The sequence below is a fragment of the Protopterus annectens genome, chromosome 11.part0, assembly GCF_019279795.1.
Source record: "Protopterus annectens isolate FY-2018-M chromosome 11.part0, PAN1.0, whole genome shotgun sequence".
Classification (NCBI taxonomy): Eukaryota; Metazoa; Chordata; order Ceratodontiformes; family Protopteridae; genus Protopterus; species Protopterus annectens.
The window spans coordinates 406,620,615-406,641,720 of record NC_056745.1 but is presented as its reverse complement, the minus strand read 5'-3'; the positions used below and the strand labels follow the sequence as shown (position 1 = coordinate 406,641,720).

Here is a 21,106-nt window from a genome sequence, read left to right as displayed (position 1 = left end):
TTCATGTTACATGCACACACTACTGATTGGCAGGCTAACATTTTTATACAGTCATTTCTTCTCATCTCCATTTGAACCTATGTCACATTTTCAAGACTTTTTGTTTTAATGAAAACCCTCAAACAAAAACCTAAATACATTTTCAAAATGCTCCCATCTCACATTAATTAAAAAGAAGTATACAAAACTATGTGCATCCTCTAAAAATGAAGTTCAACTCTCCAAATAAAAACAAATGTCCCAAATCAACAGTTGCACCTACAGGTATTACCTAAACTAAAATTAAGGTTACCAATGTGTTATAAAGGTGCATGCTACAGCCTACATTCCCACTTATACTGATTGCTGCTGTTTTCTTATATCTATTCCCTTCCTAGATGTGAAAAAACAGTTGTATGCTTTCAGAAATTAACTTTTAGCCCTAAGAAAAAGTGCACTGGCTAGCTTTAAATAAATTGAAATTGTACACTGCTATTAAATGCATTAAAGTATTAAGGCTGCTAGAGAGGCTTATATTCCTTCTTCACAGAACTGCATGCCACTGTACCTTTAAATTTTGCATTTCCCTCAGCAAAGAATGCTTTATTACATATAACATGCAGTTTATATCATGAAATGTTTTATACAAATACTAATAGGAAAGTACATTTGTGTCTCACTTACAACAACTGTACATGTTTGAGCAGATCAGTTATAATATTAATCCTTGGATCTTCCTGTCATGCAGAAGCCTGTGACCAGCCTGATTTCCAGAGTCTTAGAATCATTCCAAGCTGACAGACACCCAATGACCAATGTTCAGACGTCAGGATATAATGTCTGAGCTGTCCATGTTTATGGAGTTGTCTGTCTGAGGCCGAGTGAAAGTTGCTCCTGGGTTCGTTGGTATGGTGTCCTTTCACAGTAGGAGATCCTTCATAAGGCATGGGAGCAAGGGATGAAGGGAGAAGATACTCCTCCTTCCCTCCTGCCTTGCTGTCTGCCTTTGCCCTGCATCTGCTACCTTTCTAGGTCTGTCTTATTTATTTTTCAAAGGCCCTTGTTTACATATGCTAATCTGCTTTGGACTGCTTCTTGTAAAATGGCCACTGCTTCTTTGTATTACTCCTTCTGTACTTGGGAAATGCATAACAGAACAACTGCCTGACCAACTCCAATCTATTTTCCAGTCTTGTAAATATTTCATATAAATGGGGACAAAACAAGAAATTATTGTCTATGAGGTATCTATTAACTGTCTTCTTACATCAAGTATACATAGTAAGATTCCTTATCCCATTCCCTCATGTACAATTCTTTTGAGTGTGTACCTTTAACTAAGCATCAAAAACAATGGAGAGAAAAATCACCAAGACTAATGACTCTACAAATAGATAAAAATCATTTTAATAACAGGAGAGTATGCTTAATCATTTATCTGACTCTAAGGTCTATGTAAAGTTGATGAACCCAGAGGTTAAGCATTTGACTAAAAAAAATTATGATAAACTTTATCAGTTACTTATGGTTAACTTAGTGAGTTATGATCTATATAGGTTTTTGAACATTGATGAGCCTCTGCTAACTATTCTACATGGCTTACCCAAAATACATAAATATGCAACTGAACCACCTATGTGACCCATTATAGCAGGACATGGGTGGATTGCAGAACCCTTGTCTAGTTATGATGAGACTAAGTTGAAACCGGTTTTAACTAAGGCATCTGCAGTTAAAGACAGAGAAGATTTTTTACAAGGACTATATGAATGTGCTAATTCTACTGATTGTACAGACTTAATTTTAGTAACTTTAGATGTATGTACTTTGTTTATCGTGATACTGAATAAATATGGTTTAGAAGCAGTTAAGAAATTTTTTTAACTGATAACAATGATTATAGTAGAAATGAAATTTCTTTGATTTGTGCACTTTTAAATATTGTATTAGAGAATAACGCATTTGTTTTAAATGATGAACGTTTTTTGCAAAGACTTGGCATGGCTATGGGCTCAGCATGTGCCAATAGCTATGCCAGTGTTGTTATGGCTTTATGGAAAATGAAATATCTTCTGAATAATGCTGACATCAAGGACAACCTTGTTTATGCCAGGCATTCTGTTGATGATTTATTCCAACTATGAGGAGGGAATGAATTACAGTTGAATATGTTGGTTGACAGTTTGAACACTAGCACTGATTTTTTAAGGTTTACAGCTAATTTTTCTTATCTGGCTATAGAATTTTTAGATGTTCAGCTTTTTAAGAATAATTATGGAAAAGCAGAAACCAAGATTTTTAGACAGTCCTGTTAGAGAAATAATAAGCTCCATCGGACAAGCATGCATCCGACCCATACTGATCATAATTCAATGAAAGGACACTTTCTAAGGACATCTAGATTGCATACCAATGCCGTAGATGTTGAGACGGCTTTTGAAACACTAAGTGGTGAGTTGGAGGAAAGGGGATATAGACCTCAGGAAGTTAAGAGATATAGCTCAACATGTGAAGAGTATGAGAAAAATAGTGGGTAAACCATATTTCTCCTCATGCAGACGTTTCAAGTACTCGCACCAGGCCATCACTGAATGATTCCAAACACTCAGCAACACAAAATGTCCAAAACAATACACTCAGAAGGCAGTCACTGGAAACAAACTCCAACGTTTAATGATGCTTCTGGTACCTCGACAAACAGCCTTCATGTCAAGAGTTACTCTGCCTATGCTAGTAATATAGGGATGGTATGTGACATTATTAAGAGAAAATGGCCTGTGTTGTTAGTAGATGAAAGTATTAAAAACATAGTTGGTGAGAAGCCCAATTTTACTTTTAAGAATAAACCATCTTTGACACAAAAGTTTTACTGTACCAAGAATACAAATCTGAAGAAGCCTGTACTTTCGAATAGGATTGGCACAGTCCCGTCGGGGATATAAAGTTTGTAACTTCATCTCTAGTGTTAATTATTTTGTCCACCCTTCAACTAAGACAAAATATAAAATTAAGTTTTATGCTGACTGCAAGAGTCAGGACCTGGTTTATTTGGTAACTTGCAAAGATTGCTTGTGTTTTTATGTTGGAAAAAAACAACTGTACTTTGAAAGATAGAATTTTGGAGCATTTGGGAGAGATTAGAATATATGAGAATACTAATGCACTTAATAAACACACTAGAGCAAATCCTGGACATTCTTTTGTTTTTCAGTTATTTCATAAGAATATTAGGGGGTGGTCCTTTAATAGATAGAACTGAAGCTGTGGAAACAAAATGGATAATTATTTTGCAATCAGACAACTTTTCTGGTTTGAATGATAGTGTCCCCCTTAACCCTGTTTTAAAATTACTTAGATTGAGGCATTAATTTATTGGCTTTTATGGTGATTTATTGGTTGTCATGGTAATTAATTACATTCTACTGAGTATATACGGCCGAGTTTTTACTCTGATGTTATGGTATGAAGAAGTGCTTATTGCACGAAACCGCTAAACCTCCTGTTAATAAAAAGGATTTTTCTATATTTGTAGAGTCTTCAGTCTTGGTGGTTTTCTCTCCATTGTTTTTGCTGCTTGGTTTTGTGTATGGACTGACCTACATTTCTGTACTGATTTTTACTGCTTGTATACCTTTAACTCACAGTGGGTGTGGCTTGAGTCTTTAAAAAATTAAGTTACCTCCTTACAGTTTTAACAAATACTCATTGACAGAGGTCAAATATCAATGCAATTGTGTTTGCCATCATGTCTGCTTCAAGATAAAATATTCTGATACCTTGTATGTAGCATGGTTTTGGAATTATTAATGCGAATATGAACAAGCAATAACTGACACCTAGAAGCACAGTAGGAGGTAACTGCAGAAGTGCCTGGAGGCACACACAGCTGTAATGAGTAAAATGTTGTTTGGATAAGCCCAGTAATTTCATTTTAACAACTTCAACATGCATTTCTGAAGCACGTCCTCTATTTTCTTGAGTATTCTCCTGATATTCTATTATGTAGGTTGGACAATTTGTTGCTGTAAAGGCCAAGGTTGGTGAAGTATACATTTGTTGACAAATGTGTCAAAGACATAACTCTACTTGTTAAGGACCATACTGATCCCTGGCCTGGAGCCAACTTTCATTCCACAGAAGCATCTAGGCAGACTACTGCACAATTTGTTACAGGGTTTTGCACCAATATTTACAGAATTCCTCTATCCTGCAGAATCTGTCTGGCCTTTTGGGTGCTGGGGTTGAGTACCTGACTCCAAAAAGACAGACTCAAATGCTTGAATAAGAGGTTGCAGAGAAGTCGGCCTCAATTTGTCATAGTGAGAACCAATTATCTTTTACAAGACTCCAAGACCTCATTGCAGCCCAATCTGAAGTGCTCTCTAATGTGGTTTAGCAGCTCTCTCTGAAGGCCTTCTCATCTGGAGGTGAACCCTATGAGACTATTTCCTCATCAGCTGGGAACAGAGCCAAGAGAAAAGATTTGCATAAAATATGCCAGGTCGTCCTCAACTAGTTTAGAATCTGAAGTGCGAGGAGGTTAGAAACTACTTTGGTTTTGTGGAGAAGCAATCCTGGAAGCAAAAGATTAGTCTATATCAGCCACAACACTCTCGGCAAATCTGGTGAAATCAAAAGTGTCAGAGGCTAAAGTTAACAGGTAGCCAGCCATCAGGTCATCTAACAGTAGTAACTGGCTGGCAGGTCATTCTATCGACAAGTAAGGTAGTCAAAAGCATGAAGGGCAGCCTGGTCCTCTGACATATCCTGCACAAGGTAGTAAACAATCTAACATCTATGCAAAAAGACAGAAAAGTATTTCCAACTGGGCAATTTTGCACTGGAACCCATCTGGAAGGGAGAAGCAAGCAGATTAAAAAAGATCTCTTATTGCAGAAATAAAATTGAAATGGCGCAGGCTACTCTTGCATTCCTACATCAACCAATGTCCTGGGCTTGGGGTGGAGGACAGCACCAATGCTGGAAACATCTACCTGTGTCTAGACCCTATGGATAAGAAATTATACTGCCAGCAGCAACTGCTTCTGAACAGCAGGACTTCAAACTTGCAATTTTAATCTTCTGGCATGAGAATGAAGTCAGCTGTGCCTCAACAATGAAATTATGAAGGAATTTACATTAGGGCATGAGAAATGACAGGAAACCATGCTCCAACAAAAGTTAAAACAAATCTCTTTCTTACTGTTGTTTCAGTGCAATCCTACTTCCCAAAGAAGATTCCATAGACACTTTGCAGAAGGTCAAAGAACATACCAGTGCACCTAGACTAACCTGGAAGGCAGATATCAATGTGCAAGATTAACAGTGACAGTCTGCACATGTTCTAATGCTAACAGCCAGTGACACCAGTCCACTAACACACGGGCATGCCCATCAATGCAATTGGTAAACAGGATCAGTTAGTAACCTGGGAAACTGCAGGATTGTCACCACCTTGCTTATCTCAAGGAGAAGGAGCAAAAACCACCACAGCTATATTACTTCCTAGTGAAGACCCTAGACCCACAAGAGTGTAGTATTAAGATTTGGCCAGTCATTCCTGCACTGCCTGCATAGATGAATGCATGCCCCCACCACATGACACTGCATCCCACCACCTTGACAACTTTTACTGCATATTAGAAAAAGCCCCATGGTAGTGAAAATGATACCTCACTGGGACATCTATGAAGGCACAGAGTTGTAATGCTTTATCTACAGCTAGGTGCCCAGGTGTCCATGAATCAATTAGTGACTTGGGTATCTGATGGAGCTGGTAACGAGGTTGGATGTGCCCACCCTAGGGGGCAGTGGAAAGAGTGTATGCTGGTGATACTAGAACTAGCATGGAGCTTGGTGGAAAACAGAGACCACAGAGATATACAGGTTGGGCATACAAGATGGTTGAGAAAGTAAGGATGCTCTAGGGTCTGAGGTAGGTACTTCCTTACAGGTAAAGTCTCACTCTACTCCCAGCCTAAATTAATAATGTCAGCATGTTAGGTGATGGGTAGGGCTTCCGAAAAACCCAAGTGCACCAATCAGCATATCTGACACTGCTGACACTAGTGCTGTCACTAAAACCAGTTGCAAGTAAGGATTTCACAGTTCCCTTCCCTCCTCTCAAACAGATACTGGGAGACTGATGGAACCCCTTGGAGACAGCTAACTAAGAGAAGGTCAAACTGAATGGTGCAAGGAAACAAAATAAAAAAATACCATACTTCACTGGAATGACTCAGTCTTCTCTACCTTCCTGAGGATGGAAGGTATGACCAGCAGATGAGGTCTGCACTTCTGCACTGGCAGCCTCAGGCTGTGGATAGGAGAGCCAGTTTATTACAGCAGGACAGACAGAGATCAAGAAGAGGTACTATCAGGCAGTAGAGAGTCAAAAGCTAATGCAAGGAAACAAAACAAAAAAGAACAAAACACAAGAAATGTCATCTGATAGTTAATGTGAAAGTGGGTATAACTGGATTACATGTTGTGATATACTATGGATCCCCAGTGCAGTCATGCACAAAACGGCTTCACAATCACTACTGTACACTGTTAAATCATAGAGAAAGAGTTAAATCTAACTGGTAAACACCAATTAAGTGGTAAAGCTTTAATAATAACTTATCAAGCTAGTGAAGACCCATTATGTTAAGTAGTAGCTTGTAGAGGCTTGAGATAAGGTGCTATATGGATGTCAACAACATTTAAAAAACAATGATGGCTAGAGGGTATATAAAACTTACCTGAGGTGCATTCCTTCAAGAAGAACAATTGTTACTCTTTTTAATCGTTCAGCCAAATCTGGCAGATCTGTAATTGCTTGTCCTACCAGGTTATAGGTTATTAGCAGCACAGCAGCAGTCAGTTTCAGAGGATCCAGTTTTTCTTTCAACTCTCGATAGCGCAATTCATCTGTCATCAGAGTCTAAAAACATAAAGGAGATATTCTTTTTTAAACATTTAGATACAGTATCTTATTAGCACTCTGCCTCAAATAGTATGGATACTATTCATAGATGACTGCATACTATACAAGGCCTCTTGAGTGTTTTTTTTGCGCAGTATGTAAGCTCAGTGTGATTCTTAAAAAAGTCCTTGCTCACAGATTACCATCTGAGCAGTGATATTTTTCCTCTTAGCTGTATGTATACGGGACAGTCTGTGGGCATAGCCCATGTGAATTAGATCTCTGAATCAGACTACTGCACACATTCTGTAACAGAGAAGACATCTGCAACAATCAAAGACAATTGCACTATGCAACTTCAACGAACAGTGTAAGCAGCTATTAGTCGTACCCATTCGCTTCATTTGGGAATGCTGCCACTGTTTTTGAGCAGACTGTCCTTTAACAGCTCAGCACTACACAGCTACAGTCTACTAAGAGAGGTAACTACCTACAGTTGTTCTAACTAGGTGGTAAGGAAGTCACAGCCACTTAGTGGAGGGACTTGCTGGGATTCAACCATATTAACCATATTATACACTTCTCTGAATTGTATTGCAGTCTGAATTGCATTACAGTCAAATAAACCTCTGCCATAGATGAGCAGCATGCTATGAATACCACACCATCACTTTTACTATGCATTTTCAGCACTTCCAAGGAAGAAACCTAGGAAAGCAGGAAAAAGTCTCCCTCGTTATCAATAGCAAATCAGATCCTAGTTTAAAAGTGAAGAGGTGAACTGATAGCAGAATCATCTCTGGTGCAGACAGGCACATTTTTCATATGTCCATTTCGATTACAAGCTGACTGAGACAGGGCTATTCCTACAGCCTGCAAAGCATTTCCATTTCAGCCACAAACACAAGAAAACAATGTAAAGTTTTAAACACAATTTACGACATGATCCCTACAAAAGCAATGAGAAAGGTCTACAACACTTATGTATCATGTTCTTTCAAACATCTAGTCTGATTTTCCTTTCAGAGCTTCTCAATATTTTACTAGAATCATGGAATACAAACGAAGATGGACTGAAATGATCAAGATGACAAAAATAGTGCAGTTGTGCAAGAGTACTCAGTGTAATTATAGACTTTCAAGGGAGAGACTTTTGTCAGAGCACTCATTAATACATAGGTGGCCTTTACGAATGTTAATTGTGGCTGTAGCTCTCAACCTTTCTGTTACATAACATGGAACACTACTTCTCATAATGTGAAACAAATGGGCACAAACTGGAACACATGCTAATAGCTTGCTAAGCAACTATGAAGCTCACAGGATACTTAAAATGTGTTACCTTGAACTTCTAAAACAATCCTTTGTTGAATTAATATGATTATCATTTAACATGGGAATTGGTTAAAAATGTCTTAAATCTGAATGTGTAGCAGAATCTTTCAGTGTGGAACCATTAGGAACATGGACTTTTTTAGATTCAAAATGAAGTGTGTTCCTCATAATGTGGTACACTTGAATGACTTTCTTAGTTTCAGTGTGAATTCAAGAAAGTGAAGATTCTTTATAAACTCTAAGGCTGCTAGCACTTCCTGATTGGATGGAGCTGAAATCTGATAATTGTCCAGGTAAGAAAAATCATTTATGCCTTGACATCTGTAGCTAGCTATTACTGGGGCAAGGCATTTAGTAAACACTCGGAGTGGTAGAGTCTCCAAATGATAAAGAAGTCAACCTTCTTGAGGATGGGAATGTGGAGAAATGCATCTATTAAATTTACACTAACAGAGAATGTGGAGAAAGAGAAGAAAGAGTATAAAGTGTTAACATTTTGAATCTTGGAACCTGCAATAAAGGGTCTTTTATCCAAGACTTAGAGAGGTGTGGAACTGTGAGTAACTAGCTTTTCATCAGAAAGGATAGAGAATTATTTCAAATCTAATTAAATATTTATGCTGTACTTATAATGACATCTGTGGTGATACTTATTTGCACTTTTCTGCAATTTTTTCCACATTTTAGCAAAAAAAGTTACCTGTTTGCACTTTTTAGTTTGTAACGGGACTTTATTCTTGTATTTTAATTTGCAGTTATGGGAATGTTGTACTTCTACATTACTCTGCACTTCTATTTTCACATGTAGAATTACTTGTAAAAGCTATTAGCTTGTACTTTAAATCCCAATGGGCCATAATCTTGTAGATTAATTCACAGTTGTGGCAGGACTGTGTACTACTGACAGATTTGAGCTTTTATCATTTATTACTGCATTTTTCCCATAAACAAGGTCACTGGTTAATTTCTGCATAGTCTGGTGTCAAACTGTATTAGAAGTTCAGTGGTGAGAGAATGGTCACTGCTCCCATTTGTGCTTCAATGCTTTTATATTCTGCTTATTTCTTACCTGCTTAAAACTGCATTCTGTGTCTGCTAAATCCTCAGACAACACATTAAATTAAAGTTTCTGAAAGGGCTGCAGTATTGGCTTTATTTGAACTGGATGCCTCTTTAGCTAGCCTGCATGAAAAATTTTCCCAACCCTCCCCTTTTGCTGTGGTGATTTTATAAGGCTGTGTCTTTGGCCTCCTCACCTTATGATAATCTGATTTCCAAAGTTCCTCCCTCCCCCTTTTCATTGCTGTTGTCTGTTGTATAAGCTATGTATGTATTATTCCAACCCACTGTTTCCCATAGATCCATGATGCTGAGTGCTCACCCAGCAAAACAGTATTGCTCTTGAGTAAACCTCCTTTACTACATTTTGTGTCCTGCTATTTTTCCTGGAGCTCAGCAAAGCTTGGAGTCCTAGCCTGCACTCCAGAAATGGTTTACTTGTATCCAGTGCCATCCACGCAAAGTCAAGTACCACTGACTGCTAAACTGTACTTGCTTAAGTTATTTTGAGTGATTGCTTCTGTTTCCTGCTTTTGTGTATGCATTTCACTGCATTTTTTGTTAAAAAAAAAAAAAAAAAAAAAAAAAAGGTGCCTTCAGCGAGGGATTTCCATCTAGCTGTTTAATTTTTATGTGGCAGGGTTGTACTTGTGGGTCTCTTCTACTATGTTACTAAATTAGAAGGACCGGTTTTATTCCTCTTGTAGCAGGAGGTGTTTGCCTGGTCTATATGAGTTGGGAAGTACACAAAAGGATTAGTAGTGTATTCATTTTATTGATCGAAAGGCTCATTAGTTAGTTTTCTGTGCTACTATAAATTTTGCACATTTGTGTGGGTTAGTAGTACCCTGTACACTAGCAAACACCTAGAAAGCAAATTTTCCCTGTAGAACAGTCCATAAAAATGTACCCTGTAAAGCAGCAATACAAAGCAAAAAACATCTGTGCCAACAAGCTTAGAGCATCTATTTGGGTGTCAGTTGCAATACCTACAGATTTAATAGAATTCAGTATTGTGTAAACATGAAATTCAGTAGAATTTAGTATTGTCTAACATAATCTACCCCAAGAAAGCACCCTTATTAGTCTGAACCAACTACACCACCCCATTATAGCTCACCAATCAAAGAGCTGGACAGTATGGATATGCAATTTTCTCACTTCTCTGTAGTCAGCTTGGTGGAAATGGGCATCTTTAAACAATGCATCAAATGTCTGTTTACAGATAGCCACTTGATTCTTAAAAAAGCAGACAGTATATGACACCTCCAATTACAGTGGAGGCTGAACTCTCACATACAAGCACACATCAAGTTGTTGAAACCTCACATACAACACACACACAGACTAATGTATGTTGAGGCACTTAAAAATAATCTTCATAAACAACAGGCTTTCAAATAACTTCATTCGCCCCCATAGCACCTTTTTCAGCCAATGCCAAATTGACAAACCAACCAACATAGCAAAATCAACTCAAATGAACCTCAAGGTGTTACTGCTCAATTCCAGGAGCCTAAATAAGAAAATACACTCCCTCCAAGCCTTCCTAACACTCAAGAATATAGACATCTGTGCAATTATCAAGTCATGGTTTAAATTGGCAGTGAGTACTCCAGCAGTGTAAGATTTCAATCCCTTTCACAGTTATGGACCAGAAGCGTCACAAAAAAGGGCTAAAGGTGGAGCTGTGTTAATACACAAACAAGCTTGCCTAGTGGACCTACGCCTTAACCAGGTTATATAACAAGGGGAAGAAATTGCATTCTAAAACAAGGAAGAACTATCTCAAAACTGGAAGCACACCCTTCTCAGCTTGAATAACCAAATAAGGCATCTTGAAAAGTCCTCTAAAGCTAACTAATAATTTAGATTAGCATCCCTAGCTAAGGATAACCATAACGCATTCTTTAGCTACATCTGAGACCTTAAAGGAAAAGCCCATACTTGCGCTGAACTGGTAGTTAATGATACCACATATACTGAACCAGTGGGAATAGCCAACCTGCTAGCAGACAGGTTCAGTGAAAATTTCTCTCCCCCTGTCCCCGCCACATATACCCCCAAAATACTCCTACCACCTATTCTTCACATAGTATCTCTAAAAAGCAGGTCTTAACCACTCTCTCCAAGGACAAAAACACAGCCTCTATGGGAGCTGATAACATCCCAGGCTGTGTTTTCAATGGTTTAAAACAGCAATTAGAAACACCATTGGGTACTCTCTTCAACCACAGTCTAAGCACTAGTTTTGTCCCTGCTGAATGGAAAATAGCTACTGTCACCCCCTTGCACAAGGGGGGGGGGGTGCATCGACCAACCCTGGGAACTATAGACCCATTAGCCTAACCAGCCTTATCTGCAAGGTCATGGAGAGAATAATTGACCTTATCAACAAGAATACAGGAGACCTTCAAACATTTGACCTGACCCAGTCTGGTTTTGTTAAAGGGAGATCCTGCCTGTTGAACCTGGTGGACATCTTTGAGACTGTCACCAAAGAATTTGAGAAAGGCAAATCTATGCATACGGCCTACCTAGAGTTGGCCAAGGCCTTTGACACAATCTCTAGCTTTGACATCACTGAAAAACTCACCCAGCTGGGGGTCAAAACATATACTGTCAAGGTGGGTTGCAAACTGGCTCACCCAACAGAACACATACGGTCAAAATAGGGATTCCACCTCCACCAGCAGACCCATTACCAATAATGTTCCACAGGGATTTGTGCTGGGGCCCCTGTTGTTTGTAATCTACTTCTCAGAAGTACAGGCAAAAACAAAAGGTCTGTGACTGACAAAGTTTGCTGATGACTGTAAACTGGGAGCAGTCACTGAATCACCAAATTATGTCAACACTCTACAAGAAGGACTTATGCAAAAGTACAGTTTTGTACCTACCATAAATGTAGATGTCCGAGAGGAATGCATCTGCAGTCTTTACAAATGGGGTTGTCTTGTCGTCAGGCAGCCCTTCGGTCGGCCGGATTCCAAAGTCTGGGTCTGGCTTCGGCTGGTGTCGCACTTCACCCAACGTCATTGCGGCAGTTTTTCGGGTATAAAGGCATCAGCCGACGCCATTTTCCTCAGTGTTTCTTGCCCCAGATGCCAGGTGCCCTCTTGGATGGCTAAATTTGGATAAATGCCAAAGTTTCCAAATAGTAGAGAGCAAACACATAAAATAAGCATGTATGTACATATATACAAACAAATACAATATAATAGATCCCCCCCAAGCTAGCTGAAGATTGGCAAATACCCTAGGAGTACCTCAGAGGGGAAGGAGGGTGGGTAATCCTGACTGCAGATGCATTCCTCTCGGACATCTACATTTATGGTAGGTACAAAACTGTACTATGTCCTTCAAGGATGCATCTGCAGTCTTTACAAATGGGTAGAATACCATAGCTAAACTAGGGGAGGAGGAAAAGAGAAGAGATTATGGTGCAGTTAGGATCCCTTGCAAAACAGCAGTGGCAAAACCAGCACGGGATCTAGAGTATAGAGGTAAGTTATAATGCTTGGCAAATGTATGCACGGAGGTCCAAGTAGCAGCCTCTATAATGTCCTTGGTAGCCACTCCTCGTAAGAAAGCTGTGGTAGTGGCTGTAGCCCTTGTGGAGTGAGGCCTGATGTTCTCTGGAGTTTTCTTTCCATGGTAGGAGTAACAAAATCTAATGCAATTTCCTATCCATTTGGAGATTGTCTGTTTAGAAATTGGATTTCCTTCCTTTCCTGTTGCATATGCTACCAGAAGCTGGTCAGTTTTTCTATTGTTTTTTGTCCTGTCCAGGTAGTAGCGTAATTGTCTGTGTACATCCAAGGTATTTAAGAGCCTTTCTCCCCTGTTCTGTGGGTTGGGGAAGAATGTAGGAAGGTGGATAGCCTGATTTAAAGACACTCTGGATACCACCTTAGGCATAAATGTAGGATTTGTTCTCATGGACACTCTATCTTGATGGAAGATTAGGAAGGGTTGCACTGCCATTAATGCCTGTAGTTCAGAGACCCTTCTTGCTGAAGTTATTGCCAGCAGGAAAGCAGTCTTCCAGGATAAGTATTGTAATTCTGCTGTTGCTGCTGGTTCGAAAGGAGGAAGAGTCAGTTTTCTAACACAAAGTTCAAGTCCCATGCTGGCAATGGAGGTTTCCTGGGAGGTTTCACATTTTTAATTCCTCTCAGAAACTGTCTGAGCAGAGGATGCGAGAAGACAGGAGGATCCAAGCTGTACTCTGCTGAAATAGCTGATGAATGTATCTTGATGGAAGAGTAGGACAGGCCTGAATGGAAGAGCTCCGCCAAATACTCCAGGATGTTGGCTATGTTTACCAGTGTCACCTCTTGCCCTTTTGCAGTACTCCAGATGAGATATCTTTTCCATTTTGCTGCATAATTCTTTCTTGTTGAAGGTCTACGAGCCTCCAGGATTATGTCTTTAACCCTTTGGGATAAATTTGGGTTAATTGCTGTTATGTAATGTTCCAGGCAGTTAGCTGCAGAGTTTTTAGGTTTGGATGCAGGATGTTGTAGTTGTTCTGTGTTAGCAGTAATGGGATCAGGGGCAGTGTCCATATTTGTTCCCATGACATGCTCCTCAGCAGTGGATACCAATGTTGTCTTGGCCAGTCTGGGGCTATCAGAATGATCCTCGGACGTTCCTCTCTGATTTTCAGAAGCATCTTGTGCATCAAAGGAAGTGGAGGGAAGGCGTATGCTGTCAGGCTTTTCCAACTGAAAGATAGGGAGTCCACCTTCCAAGCAAGTGGGTGGTAAGTCCTTGTGCAGAATTTCTTCAACTGATGATTGAATGGGGATGCAAACAAGTCTATTTGTGGTAATCCCCATTCTCTTGTGATGGTTTTGAAGATGTCCGGATGCAGCATCCATTCGTGGGCATCTGTTGTAGTTCTGCTTAATATGTCTGCTAGAATGTTTTCCTTCCCTGGTACATAAATTGCCTGTAACTGAATGTTGCAGCTCAGAGCCACATCCCATAGGTCCAGTGCCAGCCGGCATAGAGGGTATGAGTGTGTGCCTCCCTGTTTGTTGATGTACCACATAACTGTGGTGTTGTCTGTCCTTATCATCAACTGGCCTTCTTGGAGAAATGGTCTGAATGCCTGGATCGCCAATTTCACTGCTATCATTTCTTTTAGATTTATGTGCAGATGTAGCTGGTCTTGAGTCCATAGGCCTTGAATGCACTTGTCCATCATGTGTGCCCCCCAACCGAGGTCTGAGGCATCTGTTGTGATGGTTTGTCTTGGTTGACTTTTGCAGAAAGGTAATCCTGTGTTTGATTGGCAGGCCTGAGCCCACCATAGGAACTCTTGCTTCAGGCATGGGATCATTGGAATTTTGGTTTCTAGGCTGTGCTGGTGCTGGGACCACAAATTCTTTAGGTACCACTGCAGCTTTCTCATATGCAGCCTGGCATGAGGGACCAGTATTATGCAGGATGCCATGAAGCCTAGAGCTTGTAGCATTTTTCTTGCAGTTAAATGGTTCTGCTTTGTTAATGCCAAGAAGTAGAGAGGAAGTTGCTCTTTCTTTTCTGTAGTTAGAAATGCCATTTGTTTTAATGTGTCCAGTTCTGCACCCAGAAAGGTTATTCTTTGGGATGGAATCAGCCTTGACTTTTTTGTATTGACTGTATATCCCAGGGCTTGCAGCAGGTAGATGACTCTTTGTAAGTCTTCTGATAGTTTGTTTTTGTTGTCCGCTTGTATCAGGCAGTTGTCCAGGTAGGGACAGATTTGAATCCCCTGAAGTCTGCAATGAGCGATTACTGATGTCAGGCATTTCGTGAACACTCTGGGCGCAGTAGATAAGCCAAAGGGCAATGCTGAGAATTGATAATGCTCTGATCCTGCAAGAAATCTGAGGTATCTTCTGCAAATTGGTCTTATGGGGATGTGCAGGTATGCCTCCTTGAGATCTAGAGTTACCAGCCAAGACTCCTTGCCCAGCATGGGAAGAAGCTGCTGTAGGGTCAGCATTTTGAATTTTGGAACAATGAGGAATGTGTTTAAAGCGGACAGATCTAGAATAGGCCTCCATTTGTTTTCTTTTCTTGGTACCAGGAAGAGTCTGGAGTAAAATCCTTCCTTGCTCCATAGATGGTACCTTCTCCACAGCTCTCATTTCTAATAATTGAGATATTTGTTTTAGAGCTTCTGTCCTTTGAGTAGGTGGTAGATTCGGCATTCCTCTCTTTCCTGGTAGAGTATGGAAGTGGAATCTGTAACCTTGGTCTATAGTTTGCAAAATCCATTTTTCTCTTGTAATGCAGTGCCAGTTTTTTGAAAATAAGGTTAGCTTTCCGCCTAAAGGTGCTTCTAGTTGTTCCCTGGTAGGCGGTGCCACTGCCAAGTCACTGTGATTGAGTTGTTGTAGTGGTGGTGGCTGTATCCGTGCCTCGTTCGTTGTTACCCTGCCACTGGCGACCCCTGTAGGCACCCCTGGATTGGTTTCTGCCTCTAGAGCGCCTATTCCTGCCTCTTTGTGCCTTAGAGGAGTCTGGAAAGGACCAATTCTTGGAGGGCCAGTTCTGGCTAAACCTTGGAGGTTGAACTTGCAAGACATCTTTCACTGTTTGCACAGATTTTGCTTTCTCTTCCATCTTTTTTAGTACCCGCTGTGCAGGAGAACCAAATAAATTGACCTTGTCCATAGGTGCATCCAAAAGCTTAGATTTGACATGGTCTGGTAATGCCTGTTCTTTCAACCATGCATGCCTCCTGATAACTGTGCCAGTCATGGCTGATCTAAAGGAAGCCTCCAGTGCGTCATAGCCACATTTTAAAGAATGGTTACTAACCTGCTGTATGTTATGTACCATTTCTTGAACATACTTTTTATCTAAAGATTCTTCAGAGGACAGCTTTTTAGTCAACTGGTCAAGCATAAACTCTTGATATTGAATCATATGAAATTGGCAGTTCAAAGCTCTAGCTGACAAAGTAGCAGAGGTGTAAACTTTTTACCCCATCTCTAAGGACCTGGATTCCCTTTCAGAGGGAGGGGTTTTAGAGGAAGTAGCTGCTACAGCTTTTGGACCCTGGGAGATAGTCTCTGGATCTGCAAAAGGAGCCTTATATAAGTGGTGATGAGTGTCCGGGACCCTGTAGTACCTATCGGGCTTAGCAGGAGCCGGAGGTAAAGTATCAGGAGCAGTGCAAGCATCATTAAATGCATCATCAACAACAGAAAGAACTGGAGGTATAGCTAAAGGCCTATGCTGTGGCAAATGTAGAAAGGTCCTAAGCCTTTTTCTAGAGTCTGAGAAATCTTGGCCCTGCCACTGAAATTGTTCCCTCATAGCATGCAAAGTTTCCCCAAAGGAAAATTCCTCAGGAGGAGAGGCTGAAGGGATGGACTCCTCAGCATCAGAGTCTTCATAAGGAGAATAAGAAGCCTCAGGAGGGTCTGTATGTTCTGAGTCATCAGAGGAATCATCTGTGGATACTGGCTCAGGGGGCTCTGCTCTAGGCCTCTTTTCTGGAGGAGGGAGAGAGGCCCTATCTGGATGAGGCTGGGCTCCACGAATTAAAGAGATGAGATCCTCAGCCAAAGAAAGCATATGGGAGCTGTTGCTGGGCCTGTGAGAGGGGGGCTTAGCAGGCACAGGTTTTGATGCTTTGGCTGCTTTAGCCCTGGCAAAGGCCTTAATAGACATAGCTGGAGGAGGCCTAGCAGCTCCACATGCAGGGGTAGAAATATCCAGGGGGATGGTGTCTGATAAATCCTGTGAAACCGCAACAGAAGGTTGGATTTCAGAAGCCGTTTCTACCAGGTTAGTAGAGGCCTCGGTAGAAGGCAAGTTATCGGCTGTAGAAAGAACCACTAGCTCGGTTTCGGCCGAAACCGAGACACTCGTGGTTTGCTTAACCGCGGTTTCGGCCGAAACCGTGGACCGCGAGTGTCGGTCCTTTTCTCTGCGTTTCTTGGTTATTTGCGTAGTCGGAGGATCCGACGGCATAATGTAGGCAAAATCGGAGCCGAAAATCTGCTCAGCAAAGTCCGATCGACGTCTAAGCGTCCGCCGGTTAAAAGAAGCACAGGCTAGACAAGATGCTACGTCGTGGTCTGGGCCTAAACAATGTATGCAATAGGAGTGGAAATCTTTATGAGGTATTTGTTTCCCGCAAGATAAACAGTTATTAACTTTCTCTGACATCGGCTGAGGCAAGAAAGAGTCCCCAACGGGGTACTTAGCTTTATAGAAGTCTTCGAAGTAGTATTCGGTAGTAGTAATCTCTGGATCTGACCGACCGGCACTTGCGAACAGCTTCTGCTTCGGGCGCCACGCGGCAAGAAAGACTGGGGAAAATGGTGTCGGCTGATGCCTTTATACCCGAAAAACTGCCGCAATGACGTCGGGTGAAGTGCGACACCAGCCGAAGCCAGACCCAGACTTTGGAATCCGGCCGACCGAAGGGCTGCCCGACGACAGGACAACCCCATTTGTAAAGACTGCAGATGCATCCTTGAAGGACATCCAATGATTGGTGCCAATGTCATGGTTTTAAACTTAATGCAAAAAAACATCATCACCCCCTTTGGCAAAGGTGATGTCTCTGCAGATTACCATATTAATAAAGTACAGTTTTGTACCTACCATAAATGTAGATGTTCGAGTGTTCACACTGCTACAGTCATCACACTTGGGTTATCCTGCCGTCAGGCGGTCCCACAGTCAGCCAGAGTTCCAAAGTCCTGGTCCGGTGTCAGTTGCTGTTGCTTCTTCCCTGAGGTCAGTGCACCAGGGCTATATAATATGCATCCAATGCCATTTTCTTCAGTTTTTCTTGCCCCAGATGTCAGGTGCCCCCAAGTAGGTAGGCAATACATATTGCTAATCAAAAATATACATATAAAATAAAAACAATACCTTCAGTTACCAGCAAATACACCCCAAAAGTTGTATAGGATAGAAAGGTATAGATAAGTCCAGCCAGTTCAGAGGGGATGGAGGGACAGTAACCTGGACTGCAGCAGTGTGAACACTCGAACATCTACATTTATGGTAGGTACAAAACTGTACTATGTTCATCATGTTACACTGCTGCAGTCATCACACTTGGGTTGAATCCCAAAGCTAAGGTTGGGTGGCTGGTCTATAAAGAGTTAGGATTGGCTATGAGGCCCTGCAGAACTGCAGTGGCAAATCCAGCTCTGGATTTAGAGTAAAGATGCAGGTGGTAATGTTTGGTGAAGGTGTGCACTGAACTCCAAGTTGCAGCCTCCAAAATTTCCTTGGTAGGTACTCCTCTGAAAAAGGCTGTTGAAGTGGCTGTTGCCCTGGTGGAATGAGGCCTAAAGTATTTAGGGACTGATTTTCCATGCTGTGTGTAGCAGTACCGAATACAGTGTCCTATCCATTTGGATATAGTCTGCTTTGAGATAGCCTTGCCTTGTGATCCTGCAGCATATGCTGCAAACAGTTGTTCAGTTTTCCTGAAAGCTTTTGTTTTGTCCAAGAAGAAGCGCAGCTGTCTGTGTATGTCCAAAGAATGCAGAAGTTTCTCCCCTTTATTTTGGGGGTTTGGATAAAAAGTTGGCAAATGGATGGTTTGGTTAAGAGCCACACTAGATACCACCTTTGGCATGAAGGTAGGGTTTGCCCTTAAAGATACCCTGTCCTGATGAAACATTATAAAAGGTTCCACTGCCATTAATGCCTGTAGCTCTGAGACTCTTCGTGCTGAAGTTACTGCCAGAAGCAGAGCTGTTTTCCATGATAAAAATTTTAGATCGGCTGTATTGGTTGGCTCAAAAGGTGGTAGGGTCAGTTTTTCCAAAACGAAATTGAGGTCCCAAGTTGGTGCTGGTGCTCTCCGGGGTGGTCTTATGTTTTTAGCCCCTTTGAGGTACTGCTTTAGCAAGGGATGAGAGAATAAAGGAGGATCCGTGCTGTACTGTGCAGAAATGGCAGAGGCGTGGATCTTAATTGATGAAAAGGATAGGCCTCTGTCCAGCATCTCAGTTAAGTATTGTAAAATCTGAGGAATGTTTGGGACAAGAGGGTCAAGGCTGTGAGCCTGGTTCCAGGCGCAGAATTTCTTCCATTTTTCTGAGTAAGCTTTCCTGGTGCTAGGCCTCCTGGCCTCCAAAATGACATCCATAACAGCTTTAGAGAGAGGTGTTGCCTGTTTGACTAAAGTGTAAAGCAAAATCAAAACGTCTTTTTATAGCGCGTTTGTTAAATCTAGCACAAAACCGACAACTAGTGACATCGTGATCAGGGCCTAGGCATGGAATACAGTAAGAGTGGAAGTCCTTATGAGGTATTTGCTTCCCACAAGAAATACAATTATTAACTTTTTCTGACATCGGTCCGAGGCAAGAAAAAAGGTTTTCCCAATGGGGTACTTAGCTTTATTGAAGACTTCGGATCTGAAATTCGACTTCGAAAATCTCAGGAGTCGGCGGACCGGCACTTGCGAACTGCTTCTGCTTTGGGCACCGCGCGGCAAGAAAGACTGAAGAAAATGGCATTGGATGCATATTATATACCCCTGGCGCACTGACATCAGGGAAGAAGTGACAGCAACCGACGCCGGACTAGGACTTTGGAACTCTGGCTGACTGCGGGACCGCCTGATGGCAGGATAACCCAAGTGTGATGACTGCAGCAGTGTAACACGATGAACATCAGCAACCTAAGCTCTAAATCAATGGTGAAAGATTTGGGAAAACAGGTTGACAGCTTTTGATCACATTGTCTCCACAGTGATAAGGAAGGCCTTCTCGTTGCTCACCTCATAATCAAGGGCATAGCTTCCAGAACAGAAGAGTTTATAACCCCACTGGACTCTTCCATCATCAGGCCAATAATAAAGTACAATGTTCCTTTTGGTATGTACCTAAACAGACACATGTAGCAACTGGAGAGACCTCAAAGATTAATCACAAAGAAAATTCAGGGTCTTTTAGCACATGTCTTATGTGGATAGACTGAAATCACTGTCACTATACTCTGCATCATATAGACTACTCAGGAGCAACCTGTGTCTTACATACAGAGCAAGCTCTGCTCTTGCCTTAATGGAAATACTGCACATTCGTAAATCAAATGGTACATGATTCACTCAGTCTAAGGACCTTAACCTAGCATGTGACATCAACAGGACTTGCTGGAGAGACAGATACGTCTCCCAGACATTGCCTCTCCTCTGGAAAAAACTTCCAATACAGGTTAAACAGAGCCCCAGGTTAACCCTTTTTAACTGTAACTTGGATGAATGGATGGGAAACCACAAATTCACCCCAAAGGTTTCACCTGTGTCCCTGTTGGATAGGGGCAGTTGGTGCTGATTTAGATTAGTTTATAACATAGGCCATATCTTTAGACCCTTAAGGGTTAAACTTGTCTAGGCTTGTAAGGGCCCTAAGGCCAGTAGCCTAGAAATCTCATATGAACCTATAATAAGAAGCATACCTCTAAGATGGTCAAACAGGATGATGTGCTGAAGTTCCTCTACATGCAGACCATCACAGACAAAATACTGCACTATATCCCAGCCAGCTAAAGTAGACCCTCCAAGTCCCAAGAAGCTCACAATGCTTACTTGGACCTACTGGAGACTTACCATCCAACCTAACACACTACTCCTGGAAGACTTTAATTACCCCCTCCTACACAGCCTCAAATCTACAGGCACAGAGTTTTTGGACTTTGTAAATACAAACACCCTTGTCCAAATTGTGAATACACTCACTAGAGGCTCAAACCTACTGGACCTTGTGCTCACAAACATGGCAGATTCACCAAGCCTACCAATATTGTGAACCTGTTAGCAGACAAATTCAGTTCCAACTA

The 21,106-nt window shown here is 41.4% G+C and overlaps 1 protein-coding gene across 1 annotated transcript in view; it reads right to left on the bottom strand.

Moving 5' to 3' along the window:
- TCP11L2 (t-complex 11 like 2) overlaps positions 1-21,106 on the bottom strand; it is a 613,826-nt gene that overhangs the window by 133,276 nt on the left and 459,444 nt on the right. The window contains exon 8 of the mRNA XM_044087900.1: positions 6,726-6,907. Within this exon, the coding sequence (XP_043943835.1) occupies positions 6,726-6,907 (182 nt within the window). The remainder of the gene's footprint in view (positions 1-6,725; positions 6,908-21,106) is intronic.